The sequence below is a fragment of the Nicotiana attenuata genome, chromosome 5 (genome assembly GCF_001879085.1).
Source record: "Nicotiana attenuata strain UT chromosome 5, NIATTr2, whole genome shotgun sequence".
Classification (NCBI taxonomy): Eukaryota; Viridiplantae; Streptophyta; class Magnoliopsida; order Solanales; family Solanaceae; genus Nicotiana; species Nicotiana attenuata.
The window spans coordinates 14,504,626-14,519,632 of record NC_031993.1 but is presented as its reverse complement, the minus strand read 5'-3'; the positions used below and the strand labels follow the sequence as shown (position 1 = coordinate 14,519,632).

General features: G+C 42.3%; 1 protein-coding gene and 1 pseudogene across 1 annotated transcript; one reads left to right on the top strand and one right to left on the bottom strand.

Annotated features, from left to right (window-relative positions):
* On the bottom strand, nucleotides 2,330-7,731 carry LOC109225999 (annotated as a pseudogene).
* Nucleotides 12,045-12,458, top strand: LOC109226408 (RNA-directed DNA polymerase homolog; the record flags this gene model as incomplete). The annotated part of the gene is made up of 1 exon (XM_019391180.1): nucleotides 12,045-12,458. A coding segment is annotated over exon 1 (414 nt), but the record flags the coding sequence as incomplete, so codon positions are not given.

Sequence of the window (15,007 nt, the reverse complement as noted above, 5' to 3'; positions counted from 1 at the left end):
TGTTTTAAACATAATTTAATAGACCTTTTTGTCCTTCAAACCCATCCTACCTCATCTTGCTTCTCGTCATGCGTAACCAACCTGTGCAGCATCACGTTCTGCTCCAAAAAGCCATCTCTCTGATCATTCTAATTTTTACAGGTAAAGAGCAGTTCATAATGAATAGTTTTTCAAATCTAATTAATTGTACTAGTTTTTGTTCTTTTCGATACAATTTTGTTGTGTTGACTTTGGAGAGAATAATATAACAAAAAATTCTCCATAATTTTAACATGATTATTATTTTAATCGGTCTGTTAAAGTATATTGGTAAGCTCTCTCTCTCACGGATCTTTTTTTTTGGGGTTCTCTCCTTTAGTTGGCCAATGTTTAATAATATTACAATCAGTTTTATGAAATTTATCTTTCAACTGTAGCTAGTAGGATGCTTTTGTAAGTATTGTCAAACTATACTACTTCCTTAAATAAATGCATAGTTCTCTCTATCGAAGAGTCAAAAGGGAAAAAAAGAACGAAAAGATGTGGACATAAGATGTTAACTTTATAAAAATGTGTAATTATCTTGCTCGATTTGAAATTGACTTGTTGGGTTGCCGAACACTCAGATTCGAGCGTCTGAAATTTGCACAGCTGTAAGTGAACTTCAGTCGCGAGTGTCTGAAGTTTGTATTTGTTGCAAGTGAACTTCAGTCACGAGTGTTTGAAGTTTGTACTTGCTGCAAGTGAACTTCAGCCGCGAGTGTTTGAAGTTTGTACTCGCTGCAAGTGAATTTCAGCCGCGAGTTTCTGAAGTTTGTACTCGCTGCAAGTGAACTTCAGCCGCGAGTGTCTGAAGTTTGTACTCGCTGCAAGTGAACTTCAGCCGCGAGTGTCTGAAGTTTGTACTCGCTGCGAGTGAACTTCAGCCGCGAGTATCTGAAGTTTGTACTTGTTGCAAGTGAAGTTGTACTGCTACGTCTGAAGTTTTTAATGCTGCAAGTGAACTTCAGACCTCGGGCCTGAAGTTGCAATTCTAAGTTCACCTGTAGCAGCGTAAACTTCAGTTCATGGGTTTGAAGCATGAACTGATACAGCTGAACTGCAGATTAACGGGTCAGAAGTTTGTTGCGATGTCTTTGTCGAATCTGTCATGAAGAAGTGAAAGTTGTAAAAGGTTTGGAACTCCTTATCCATGCTCTGGAACTGTCAAAGTAACTGGTAGTACTAGTTTTCTTTTCCTTCTTTTGTGGGATTTTGTAAAATTCTTTTTATCTATCACAGAATTTTCACATGGGCTACCATTTTCAGTTTTGCACACAGAGATTGCGTACAAAAAATAATTACTGTAAAAGGGAAGCACTGTATGTGAAATTTTTATGCAGGTGCAAAAGTTCTCTTCTTTCTGGCCATTCCGAAGTTTTTGATAACTCCAAATTCCAATAAATGGATTGAATTTTTTTTCTTCTTTTTTGGTCAGAAAATATTTTTTTTTTCTTAATGCTACAACAATTCTACTGTTTTGTTCGTTTTATGCGATTGAACTTGAAAGGATCCGACGACATACGGATGGTAGCGAAGCAAATTAAACAGCTTCACAGTAGTTTAGGGGTATTTTTGTCTATACAATTGTTACTTACTACAAACTGGGTAAACATTAAATAATTTTTAGGAACTGGGTATAAGTTAAAAAGTGTCACTAAAATAGGGTGTCTGTGCAATTTGCCCAGATGGATCTTGAGGCTTTATTGATCCTACATTCCGTTTAGACACATGTCAGCACTAAATTAGGCGCTTCATTAAAACTTTACATTCTCAGAAGCTATGTCGTTTTCAATTTGAATTTTTTTACTTCTAAAAGAAATTGATTTTCAGGTCACAAATGAAGAGGGACAATTTTTCAGCCGAATGCTACAATGTTGTTGGTTATAAGTCTAATAAGGTAGTGTTTGACTTCCATTTTACTGTTCTGCTTCGTTTCAGTGACATTTCTCTTCATAAATTTCTTTTTTCTTCTTTTTAAAGAGGAAAAAAAATGAGAATTACATATTGAGAAATGTCACTGAAATGATGCAATGTGATGATCTCCGGTCAATTCGACATGCGTGTTTCATGTCATTTTTTAAAAGCTCGAGGGTATATTAGTCCTTCCGCACCAATTCTTACAATATTATACACGTGGCTTGAGCTCCAAATTACTTTTGTATGTACAAGCTATAGAAATATATTTTTGATTGGTACAATCTACAGAATTCTATTAATGTGGATCAAAATTATTCTGGCATGAAAATGCAAAAGAAGCTCCACCATAGAACAAAACCAAAAATTGTAATGCAGTACTAAGTTACAAAGCCTATACCAGTACATGGAGCGCTATAGTAATTCTAAAAAGTATTGATGATACATGCTTACCCCTGTCTAAAACAACACAATCATTGTAGTAAACATCATACCGACTCAACCAACCACCAGTTCCGTGCCCTCCAAATAACAACAGCTGCAGAGAAATTATAGGTCAGAATGCTTCTTCTTTTCTTTTCTTTTATGGTTGCTGGAAGCAGGGAAAGGTTTGAGTGAACAGTATCAAGTGAAAAGTAGACATAATTACATTACCCATAACTGTAAGTGACAGTTTTTCTTCTTTTTTTATTTAGGATAAAGTAAAGTAAAAAGTAATGACAGTGTACAATCATTAAATAACTATACTTGCCACTCTAATGCAACAGTAACTGTGTGGATATTTCAAGTACAACCTGGGGAAGTTCATCAAGAATTTCAACATAATTCACAACAATCTTTACTGCTGATATCGACACAACCTGGCTTTGCCAATTTGGGCTTCAGGAACAATCGAATACTTGAACTTACATGCACTAACTCCTCCTAGGTGAAGAGGTATGTATAGACACTATGAAGTTTCTATGCACATATATATATATATGACTTAAGAAGTAACAAGAGAGCATAAGGAAAGGAATTACAGAAGTTTGGATATTATCTCCACCACTATTCTTTTAGAACTCTTCAAAGTGGCAACAACACATCTACTTGCAAAGGGTTTCGGCTCCTCTAGTTTTACTACCAGAGTAAAAAAAGTGAGTTAAATAAAAATTTTAATATTCTTTTCTTAAGGGGTTATATGTGCTAAAAGAAATTATACCTCCTCAACAAACTCAAAATTGCCAGTAAAAATTGCACGCATCAGACGTGCTAATTATGTTTTCACTGCAAATAGATTTTCAAAGATATTGCCAAGACAGATGTAACACATCTAGCAGCTGATAAACAGCAACACCCCAAGAACAGTTTTAACTCATTCTTATCTCCTTATATTCCAACTATTAACTTGCATAGTTTTGCATGCCATGACTTTCACCATGAAAAGGACTTACATGGAGTCCTCCAGATGTAACGGTATGTCCACAACGCGCTGTAGTAGCTTGACCTGGAAGCTTCAGTTGGTCCATCCAGGGCTTTCGTTCTCTTCCTTCCGGAGAAGTTTTTATATAGCTAAGTGCTTAAACAAGAAAAATAGTTATAAAAGCTTCAAGAGAGAAGTCCAGAAAAAAAGGAAGTGGAAAGATAAAACCAAATTCAAACTAACTACAGCAGATGATAGGGTACAAATAACGTGTGAGTGATCCAAAAGAATGTTGACTAATTACTGGAAAGCAGTAAAAGAAAAATAGAAATTCCAGCTATACGAACTAGAGTATTTCTTCAAGGGCACCCAAACTCATATTTTCTAGGAAAATTTTGTTCCTATTTCTGAAAGACTGGATAAGCACAGCCACAAAATATTAGCTGAAAATGTATGACATGCCATGCCAATTCAAGAAGCAACATGATGAAGTTAAATCACATTTTCTCTTCTTTACAAACCCGACGATAATTTACCAGAAAAAGGAAACATCACTAGTAAAAAAGGAAGTTCACTGATCATAACTTGAAGCTTCAAGGCAAAGTGTACCTTCTTCAATTAGGCCCTTCAAAGCCCACAAGTCAGACAGGATTGGCCCTCCATCTCCTACCCAAAAGTAAATTTAACCACATTAGTCCATATATAAGAAAGAGATTCAAGTATCTGAACACATATATAGTAAAACTAAAACCAATTAAAGATGTTAATGTCAACTTGCCCTACAAAAAGATGAAAAAGTAAAAGCATCACCAGCGTATGTAAGTTGCAACAAACATACCTTCAGATAAAATTGCAACTGAACGGTTAAATGTATTTTAGAAAATGGTAAATGCATTATTATAACTTGATTCTATGCCTATGTATGGTAAATGCCCTCAAAAGTGGAAAAAGAAATAGACAAGTTGAGAAGGGTTTTCTTACGGCAAGGAAACGTACAAAGATTCAGACTTCTCCTTAATGGATCTCATACTCTGTTAAATTCCTTGCTATATTGAAATCTTTCAAGACCATTTCTCTGGACGCCCATGCACTGAACCATTTACTTTGGGGCATTTAAGAGCTTCATTTCCTTCAACATATTAGTTTAGGATGTAGCAAAGACGTCCAAGTTTAAATCCTTAACTTCATTCGCCATATAAAGTGTCTATGAAATTTTCCTGTATGCTTAAGTCAGACTAAATTTGCTGATAAACTGCTTTAATTCAGACTGTAAGGGGGGGGGGGCGCTCAACCTAATACGTAGAAGACCTCAAGATTTTCTAAGCAGCATAAAACCTTTACAGTATATGAAAATAGCTGAATAGCAAATTACAGAGACAAACATGATATTTCCAAGGCAAATGTAAATCAAAATCATCATCCACATTTACCTCTACCACCATAGACAAGCAATCTTTTCTCGACCATAGTAGAGGTATGGCCACATCTAGGTGGCGGTAAAGTTCCCAAAACAGATAACTCCCTCCACTCAAGAGACACTATTCAAAAATCATACCAATTGTTATGGATAAATTGTTACCTAACACAGGGAAAGGATAGAGAAAACCTAGAGTTGCTATCAAAGACAGTACTTGTGTCCAAGATATAGACATATGACAACCACTTTTTACCATCCCAGCCACCATACCTGCATGCAAATCAATGCCAAAAAATAATGAAAGAAGGATAAGACATAAGCACCAGCAGAATGTAAGACAAACTTACATAACAATTTTACTGTTTCCAATGGCTGAAGCAGCTGCGAAATCCTTTGCAGAAGGTAAGTCACCAAAACTTGTCAACTCTGACCATTGCCATATATCTAGCACCGCAGAGATAAAAAAATCAAGACCCAAGTCTGATGACAGTGAAATATACTTTCTTAACATGGTTTGCATCTTAGAACGCCATACTAACAGCGGATAACTAGCAGGGGAGGAGTCGGGCACTAGTTAATTTGTGTTGTTTCTGCCAAGCAAACACCGATCAGTGAGAATGTGGATTTTATACGGCTTAGAGAAAGCTTTACTCGGATAGCATACTCTGTTTTTCATACCCCTCTACTGAGAGTTGTGGAGGAAACTTCGGAGAGCTGGAGNGGTTATATGTGCTAAAAGAAATTATACCTCCTCAACAAACTCAAAATTGCTAGTAAAAATTGCACGCATCAGACGTGCTAATTATGTTTTCACTGCAAATAGATTTTCAAAGATATTGCCAAGACAGATGTAACACATCTAGCAGCTGATAAACAGCAACACCCCAAGAACAGTTTTAACTCATTCTTATCTCCTTATATTCCAACTATTAACTTGCATAGTTTTGCATGCCATGACTTTCACCATGAAAAGGACTTACATGGAGTCCTCCAGATGTAACGGTATGTCCACAACGCGCTGTAGGAGCTTGACCTGGAAGCTTCAGTTGGTCCATCCAGGGCTTTCGTACTCTTCCTTCCGGAAAAATCAGAAGTTTTTATATGGCTAAGTGCTTAAACAAGAAAAATAGTTATAAAAGCTTCAAGAGAGAAGTCCAGAAAAAAAGGAAGTGGAAAGATAAAACCAATTCAAACTAACTACAGCAGATGATAGGGTACAAATAACATGTGAGTGATCCAAAAGAATGTTGACTAATTACTGGAAAGCAGTAAATGAAAAATAGAAATTCCAGCTATACGAACTAGAGTATTTCTTCAAGGGCAGCCAACTCATATTTTCTAGGAAAATTTTGTTCCTATTTCTGAAAGACTGGATAAGCACAGCCACGAAATATTAGCTGAAAATGTATGACATGCCATGCCAATTCAAGAAGCTGAATAGCAAATTACAGAGACAAACATGACATTTCCAAGGCAAATGTGAATCAAAATCATCATCCACATTTACCTCTACCACCATAGACAAGCAATCTTTTCTCGATCATAGTAGAGGTATGGCCACATCTAGGTGGCGGTAAAGTTCCAAAAACAGATAACTCCCTCCACTCAAGAGACACTATTCAAAAATCATACCAATTGTTATGGATAAATTGTTACCTAACGCAGGGAAAGGATAGAGAAAACCTAGAGTTGCTATCAAAGACAGTGCTTGTGTCCAAGATATAGACATCTGATAACCACTTTTTACCATCCCAGCCACCATACCTGCATGCAAATCAATGCCAAAAAATAATGAAAGAAGGATAAGACATAAGCACCAGCAGAATGTAAGACAAACTTACATAACAATTTTATTATTTCCAACGGCTGAAGCAGCTGCGAAATCCCTTGTAGAAGGTAAGTCAGCAAAACTTGTCAACTATGACCATTGCCATATATCTAGCACCGCAGAGATAAAAAAATCAAGACCCAAGTTTGATGACAGTGAGATATACTTTCTTAACATGGTTTGCAGCTTAGAATGCCATACTAACAGCGGATAACTAGCAGGGGAGTCGGGCACTAGTTAATTTGTGTTGTTTCTGCCAAGCAAACACTGATCAGTGAGAATGTGAATTTTATATGGCTTAGAGGCAGCTTTACTCGGATAGCATACTCTGTTTTTCATACCCTCTACTGAGAGCTATGGAGGAAACTTCGGAGCGCTGGAGGTAAAGGAAGATGGACACTGGGAAGGAGCTGAAGGGTGATCCTTTATGCATCTTTTTGTTGATTTGAGAGAGAAAGGAATTCTTCTGAAGGAGTTGAAAATCCATTGTGGATTATTAACAACTCCTTGTTGATCATTACTATATTTTAGGCAAAAGAGCTATCCAATATTGTACAATTGGAAGGAGGTTTGATGTAAACCTGCACTGTTTAGTGAAGCAACTTGGTGTAATATCAATGAGATTATTGTGAACTTTTCACAAATGTCCAATGATAGTGAAAAGATGAAATAGAAACTAATGATGCATTTTTCTTTGCATAGCAGCTAACATAGCCAAGGTAGAAAGAAATCCTTACCAGTATCCACAACCCAAAAATCGCCTAATCTGAAAATGAGGATACCCAATTAAAGGCATTGGCAGAAGCAACAATTATAATACACAAAATATGAGTTATGTAGCATCTGCATACCTTCTACTGCCAGATCTCCCACCAAAGATGAACATATGACAGTCAATTGATACAGCAACGTGGAATGCTCGTGGGCTGGGACCCACTTGGCCATCAGAACCACTGCCTATGCACTCTGGCTGAAACCACAATTTGTTTTCTGAAACACTAATAACATGATATGAATTTAAAATATAAAAACGACTGATTGATTCAATACAAAGCAACCACATTGGCTTCCAAAAGCTGTATTATGCAATGTCACAGACGAAATATCAACAGAAGACGCCTTAATCCAAAAATAGTTTTCATTGGCCATATGAATATTTTACATATCTGTTCCGCTCCATCCGGCCTATTTCATTGAAGTACTCAATAATTTATCATAAAAAGAAAAATTGGTGGTGAGTTCGCCTGGGTGTGATTGGAGGTGAGTTATATGGCCTAAATACATGATTTAATGGAAGAATTAACCTAGAAATTTATGGAAATTCATCAAAAAGGGAGAAAAGCTAGGGCTTGGTTTTTGGTATTTTAAAGTGGGTTTTGATGGGTCATTTGAACTCGGATTTGGGAGTTCTTTTATGTATAGACTCGAGGCGAGATAGGAAATCCGATGATGTTAAATTTTCTGATTTTCGAGAAGTGGGCCCGGGGCTCGGGTTTTGCAAATTTCGTGATTTTCGATATTTTTCGATTCTTTTCGATTGGGTTATGTTTCCTTAGCCTATTGTAATGTATTCGTTGTGGTTTTGATCAGATTTGACGCGCGAGGAGGTCGATTCGCGAGGCAAGGGCATAGCGAGCTAGGATTTTGGCCGGCTTGAGGCGAGTAATGATAGTAAATGATATCCTAAGGGTTTGAAACCCCGGATTTGCACAACGTAGTGCTATATTGAGGCGAGACACGCGCTTCATGACGAGCGCGGGGTTGTTTACTACTGGGGATTGTGAGTTGGTCCGTCCCATTGATATTTTACCGCGTATTTGACTAAGACATGTTTATTATCATCATGATTTGTGCCTATTGCCATATTTTGGGCTTCATGCCGACTACTTGAATCCTTCGTGGATTTTTATCACTATTTCCTCACTATTTTGATATACTACTTGAACTCAGTCCTGTTGATTATACTGTTTTACAAACTCAGCCGCTCTAATTGAACTTTGAGACTTAAATGATATTTCCACTGTTGTTTGGGCTGAGCACTACTATTTTATTGATGCCCGAGGGGCTTATGTTGATTTCTGGACTGAGTGAGGCCGAGGGCTATATGTGAGGATATGTTGAGTGTGATGTGAGAAGGCTTTCATGCCTTGAGTGTGATGTGAGAAGGCTTTCAGGCCTTGAGTGTGATTTGAGAAGGCTTTCAGGCCTTATGTTGAAATAGCGCTTGGGCCGTAAGGGTCCCCTCCGGAGTCTGCACACCTACAGTGAGCGCGGGTACCCATATGATCTGAGAGTGAGCCCGAGGGGCTGATATTATGCTGAGTGACTGATACTGAGCCCGAGGGGCTGATACTATAATGAGCGATTGATGTTGGGCCCGAGGGGCAGTTTTACTATTCACTATTTATTTGCTGTTTTACCTGATTTACCTGTCTTTAAAAGTTGAGATTTCATTTGGCTCTTTACGGATTTTACTGTTTAAAGTGAGTTACTGCCTGATATAGAATTGCCTTGTGCTGTTATGTGTTTTCTTATCTTCGATTATTATTTATTACTATTACTCATTGGGTAAGAGTACTCACATTACTCCCTGCACCATGCGTGCAGATTCAGGCATAGCAGAGTCCGCACCTGAGCACTGATATTCTTCCCAGACCAGGCAACGAGTTGGAGCTTCGAGGTAGCTGTTGACGTCCGCAGCTTCTTGACTCCCCTATTTTATGTTATTTCAGTTTCCTTCAGACTATTGTATCAGATATTCTATTTCTTAGACTTATAGCAACTCTGTAGTAGCTCATGACTCTTGACACCCCGGTTTGGGCTGCGTCGGGATGGTTCCCTTTGCTATTGTCGCTGTTTTCGCCTTATAACTGTTTTATACGCGTTTTGGATTTATTAATGTTATGTAATTGTTAAAAGAAGTGTTTCCGTTGTTCTAGATGGCCTTGTCTTCACGAGAGGCGCCATCACGACCGGGGTTTGGGATTTGGGCCGTGACAAGTTGGTATCAGAGCCTAGGTTACTAGGTCTCACGAGTCATGAGCTGGTTTAGTAGAGTCTCGCGGATCGGTACGGAGACGTCTGTACTTATCCTCAGGAGGCTGCAGAACCTTTAGGAAAATTTCCACATTCTTGAAATTCTTGTCGTGCGAACTTGTTGATCCGAGTACTAAACTTCTCTTTATTCTATTCTCTCACAGATGGTGAGGACACGAGCTACCGGACGTGGCGGACGACCACCAGTACCACCCACTGAGACCACCAGAGGCCGTGGACGCGGTCGTGGTCGTGGCAGAGGCAGAGCAGCAGGGGCAGCGCCTGTTGATCCACCAGTTGCCCCAGCTCAGGATCAGGCTCCAGCAGCACCAGTTCAGGCACCAGCTGTGCCCATCGTGATTCCTGGCCTTCAGGAGACTTTGGCTCAGATTTTGACAGTTTGCACTGGCCTGGCTCAGGTCGTTTCAGCCACCACAGCAGCAGCTACTTCGCAGGCTGGGGGAGGCAATCAGACCCCCGCTGCTCGCACACCTGAGCAGGTAGTGTAGGGATTACAGACTCCAGAGGCACCTCCAGCTCAGCCAGTTGCACCAGTGCAGGAGTTCAGGGTTCCAGCTATGCCCGAGGATGAGCAGCGTCGTCTTGAGAGGTTTGGTAGACTCCAGCCTCCGACATTCAGTGGTGCTGAGGGCGAGGATGCCCAGGGTTTTCTCGACAGATGTCAGTGGATGCTCCGTACAGCAGGGATTCTTGAGTCCAGTGGTGTGGCTTTTACTACCTTTCAGTTTACTGGGGCTGCCTTCACTTGGTGGGAGGCGTATGAGAGGCGTAGGCCGGCTGGTGCAGCACCTTTGACTTGGCAGGAGTTCTCCACTCTCTTCTTGGAGAAGTATGTACCGCAGTCCCGCAGAGAGGAGCTGCGCAGGCAGTTTGAGTGGCTACGACAGGGAGATATGACTGTGTCTCAGTATGAGATGAGGTTTTCAGAGTTGGCTCGTCATGCCGTCTGGATGGTTCCGTCGGATCGTGAGCGGATCAGGAGATTTGTTGATGGCCTTAACTACCATCTTTGTGCTATTATGACTAGAGAGAGAGTATTGGGTGCTTCATTCGAGGAGGTGGTTGATATAGCTCGAGAGATTGAGGCGGTTCGCCGTCAGGATCGAGAGGAGAGGGAGGCCAAGAGGCCTCGAGGTTCTGGCAGTTACAGTGGCGCTCCTTCGAGGGGCCAGTTCCAGCAGGGTCGGGGTTGTTCTTTCAGGCCCACTCAGTCGGCTCGTCCCGAGTATCGCGGGGCATCTTCAAGTCGTGGTTATCATGGTTCTCAGCAGAGTCAGCCATCTCTCAGCGTTCTTCCAGCACAGAGTTCATCTCGTGCCCCGTCTGCTCAGGGTTCTTCCAGGCCGAGTGCATCAGCTAGTCACTCCGGCGCGAGGGGTTCCCTTCAGTCCCAGTCTCCAGCACCTGGGAGCTGCTATGAGTGTGGAGAGTTTGGGCATATGTGGAGGCAGTTCCCTCGTCGTGCTGCTAGCTCATCTCAGCAAAGGGGTCAGCCCTCGTCTTCTGGTCCGGTTTCTTCAGCACCCGCCCCGCCAGCTAGGGGTGAGGGTCAGGTAGCCAGGGGTCGCCCCAGAGGTGGAGGTCGATCCGGCGGTGGTCAGGCTCGCTTTTATGCTCTTCAGGGTAGGACAGATGCCATTGCTTTAGATGCCGTCATTACAGGTATTATTTTAGTCTGCCACAGAGATACCTCAGTCTTATTTGATCCCGGTTCCACCTATTCTTATGTGTCCTCATATTTTGCTCATCATTTGGGTACGTCCCGAGGGTGTCTTGCTTTACCTGTTCATGTATCTACCCCGGTGGGCGATAATGTTGTTGTAGACCATGTATACCTGTTATGTTTGGTTACTATTGGGGGTCTGGAGACCCGAGTTGATCTGTTGCTATTGAGCATGGTGGATTTTGATGTTATTTTAGGCATGGACTGGTTATCTCCGTGTCATGCTATTCTAGATTGTCATGCTAAGACAGTCACTTTGGCTATACCGGGTGTACCGAGGATCGAGTGGCGTGGTGTGACTGATCATGTTTCTAGTAGGGTGATTTCATTCCTAAAGGCCCAACGTATGGTTGGGAAGGGTTGTCTTTCATATTTGGCTTTCGTGAGGGATGTTGGAGCCGAGACTCCTAGCATTGATTCTGTTCCAGTTGTGACGAAGTTTCCCGATGTTTTCCCTGCAGACATGCCGGGCATGCCCCCGGACAGGGATATTGATTTTGGTATTGACTTGGTGCCGGGCACTCAGCCCATTTCCATTCCACCATATCGTATGGCACCAGCGGAGTTGAAAGAATTGAAGGATCAGCTTCAGGAACTCCTAGATAAGGGGTTCATGCGGCCTAGTATGTCACCGTGGGGTGCACCGGTTCTGTTTGTGAAGAAGAAGGATGGCACCATGAGAATGTGCATTGACTACAGGCAAATGAACAAAGTAACAGTAAAGAACAAGTATCCCCTGCCTCGCATTGATGATTTATTTGACCAGCTTCAGGGAGCGAGGGTGTTCTCCAAGATTGATCTCCGTTCGGGCTATCACCAGTTGAAGATCAGGGATTCAGATATTATTAAGACTGCTTTTAGGACTAGATATGGGCACTATGAGTTTCTTGTTATGTCTTTCGGGCTGACCAATGCCCCAGCAGTGTTCATGCATTTGATGAACAGTGTATTTCGGCCATATCTGGATTCATTCGTTATTGTTTTCATTGATGATATTCTGGTGTACTCGCGTAGTCAGGAGGAGCACGCGCAGCATTTGCGAGTTGTATTGCAGAGATTGAGGGAGGAGAAGCTTTATGCAAAGTTCTCCAAGTGTGAGTTCTGGCTGAGTTCAGTGGCTTTCTTGGGGCACGTGGTGTCCAGCGAGGGTATTCAGGTCGACCCGAAGAAGATAGAGGCGGTTCAGAGTTGGCCCAGACCGACCTCAGCCACTGAAATTCATAGTTTCCTTGGTTTGGCAGGGTATTATCGCCGGTTTGTTCAGGGATTTTCCTCTATTGCATTGCCCTTTACCAAGTTGACTCAGAAGGGGGCTCCATTTGTATGGTCAGACGAGTGCGAGGAGAGCTTTCAGAAGCTCGAGACATCTTTGACCTCAGCTCCAGTATTGGTTTTGCCATCAGCTTCAGGTTCTTACACGTTATATTGTGATGCTTCGAGAGTTGGGATTGGATGTGTATTGATGCAGGAGGGTAGAGTTATTGCTTATGCTTCTCGTCAGTTGAAGCCCCACGAGAAGAACTACCCTGTACATGATTTGGAGTTGGCTGCTATAGTTCATGCTTTGAAGATTTGGAGGCACTACTTGTATGGCGTATCTTGTGAGGTATTCACCAATCATCGCAGTCTTCAGCATTTGTTAGAGCAAAAGGATCTCACTTTGAGGCAGCGGAGGTGGCTAGAGTTACTTAAGGATTATGATATTACCATTCTGTATCACCCGGGGAAGTCCAATGTAGTGGCCGATGCTTTGAGCCGAAAGGCAGTTAGTATGGAGAGTTTGGTGTATATTCTAGTTGGGGAGAGGCCCTTCGCAGTTGATGTTCAGGACTTGGCCAATCGGTTGGTGAGACTAGATATTTCGGAGCCCAGTCGGGTGTTGGCTTGTGTGGTTTCTCGGTCTTCCTTATATGATCGCATCAGAGAGCGCCAGTATGATGATCCGCATTTGCTTGTCCTTAAGGACATGGTTCAGCATGATGATGCTAGAGACGTGACCATTCGTGAGGATGGTGTGTTGAGATGCAGGGCCGGACTTGTGTGCCCAATGTAGATGGGCTTAGGGAGTTGATATTGGAGGAGGCCCACAGCTCGCGGTATTCCATTCATCCGGGTGCCGCGAAGATGTATCAGGATTTGAGGCAGCACTATTGGTGGAGAGGAATGAAGAAAGACATTGTAGGATTTGTGGCTCGGTGTCTCAACTGTCAGCAGGTGAAATATGAGCATCAGAGACCGGGTGGCGTACTTCAGCAGATGATTATTCCCGAGTGGAAGTGGGAGAGGATTACTATGGATTTCGTGAGTGGTCTCCCTTGGACTTTGAAGAAGTTTGATTCGATTTGGGTGATTGTGGATCGGTTGACCAAGTCCGCGCACTTCATTCCAGTATGTACTACCTATTCATCGGAGCGGCTGGCAGGGATCTTTATCCGGGAGATTGTTCGATTGCATGGTGTTCTAGTGTCTATTATCTCAGACAGGGGTACTCAGTTTACTTCTTAGTTCTGGAAGACTTTTCAGCGAGAGTTGGGTATACAGGTGGAGTTGAGCACAACATTTCATCCTCAGACGGACGGACAGTCCGAGCGTACTATTCAGATATTGGAGGACATGTTGCGTGCCTGTGTTATTGATTTTGGAGGTTCTTGGGATGGGGTTTTGCCGCTTGCAGAGTTTGCCTACAACAACAGTTATCAATCGAGCATTCAGATGGCTCCGTATGAGGCGTTGTATAGGAGGCGGTGTAGATCTCCTGTTGGTTGGTTCGAGCCCGGTGAGGCTAGGCTATTAGGGACAGAGATGGTTCAGGATGCCTTGGAGAAGGTGAAGCTGATTCAGGAGAGGCTTCGTACAGCTCAGTCGCGTCAGAAGAGTTATGCGAACCGGAAGGTTCGAGATGTGTCTTATATGGTTAGTGAGAAGGTCTTGCTGAAGGTTTCGCCCATGAAGGGTGTTATGCGGTTTGGAAAGAAAGGGAAGTTGAGTCCGCGGTTTGTTGGTCCTTTTGAGGTACTTAGGAGGATTGGGGAGGTGGCTTATGAGCTTGCCTTGCCACCCAGCTTGTCGGGCGTGCACCCGGTATTTCATGTATCTATACTCCGGAAGTATGTTGGGGACCCGTCCCATGTATTGGACTTCAGCATGGTTCAGTTGGATGATGATTTGACTTATGATGTAGAGCCAGCAGCCATTTTGGATCGTCAGGTTCGGAAGTTGAGATCAAAGGATGTTGCTTCGGTGAAAGTGCAATGGAGAGGTCGGCCCGTGGAGGAGGCTACTTGGGAGACCGAGCGGGAGATGCAGAGCAGATATCCTCACCTGTTTGAGGTTTCAGGTATGTTTCTTGACCCGCTCGAGGATGAGCGTTTGTTTTAGTTGGGGAGGATGTGACGATCCGGCCCGTCGTCACGTGAGTTACCGCCCCGTTTTCTCCATTTTCTGCTTCCTTATGTTTCATTATAAGAGTCTTGGGTGAATGAGTCGAATTGGATTAATTTTAGAAGGAAATGAGACACTTAGTCTCTTTAAGGAAGGTTTGTTTTGGAAAAGTCAACCGGATGTTGACTTATGAGTTAGAGGGCTCGTATGTGATTTCCGGTGATTCGGTTAGCTTCGGGGGATGATTTGTGACTTAGGAGCGTG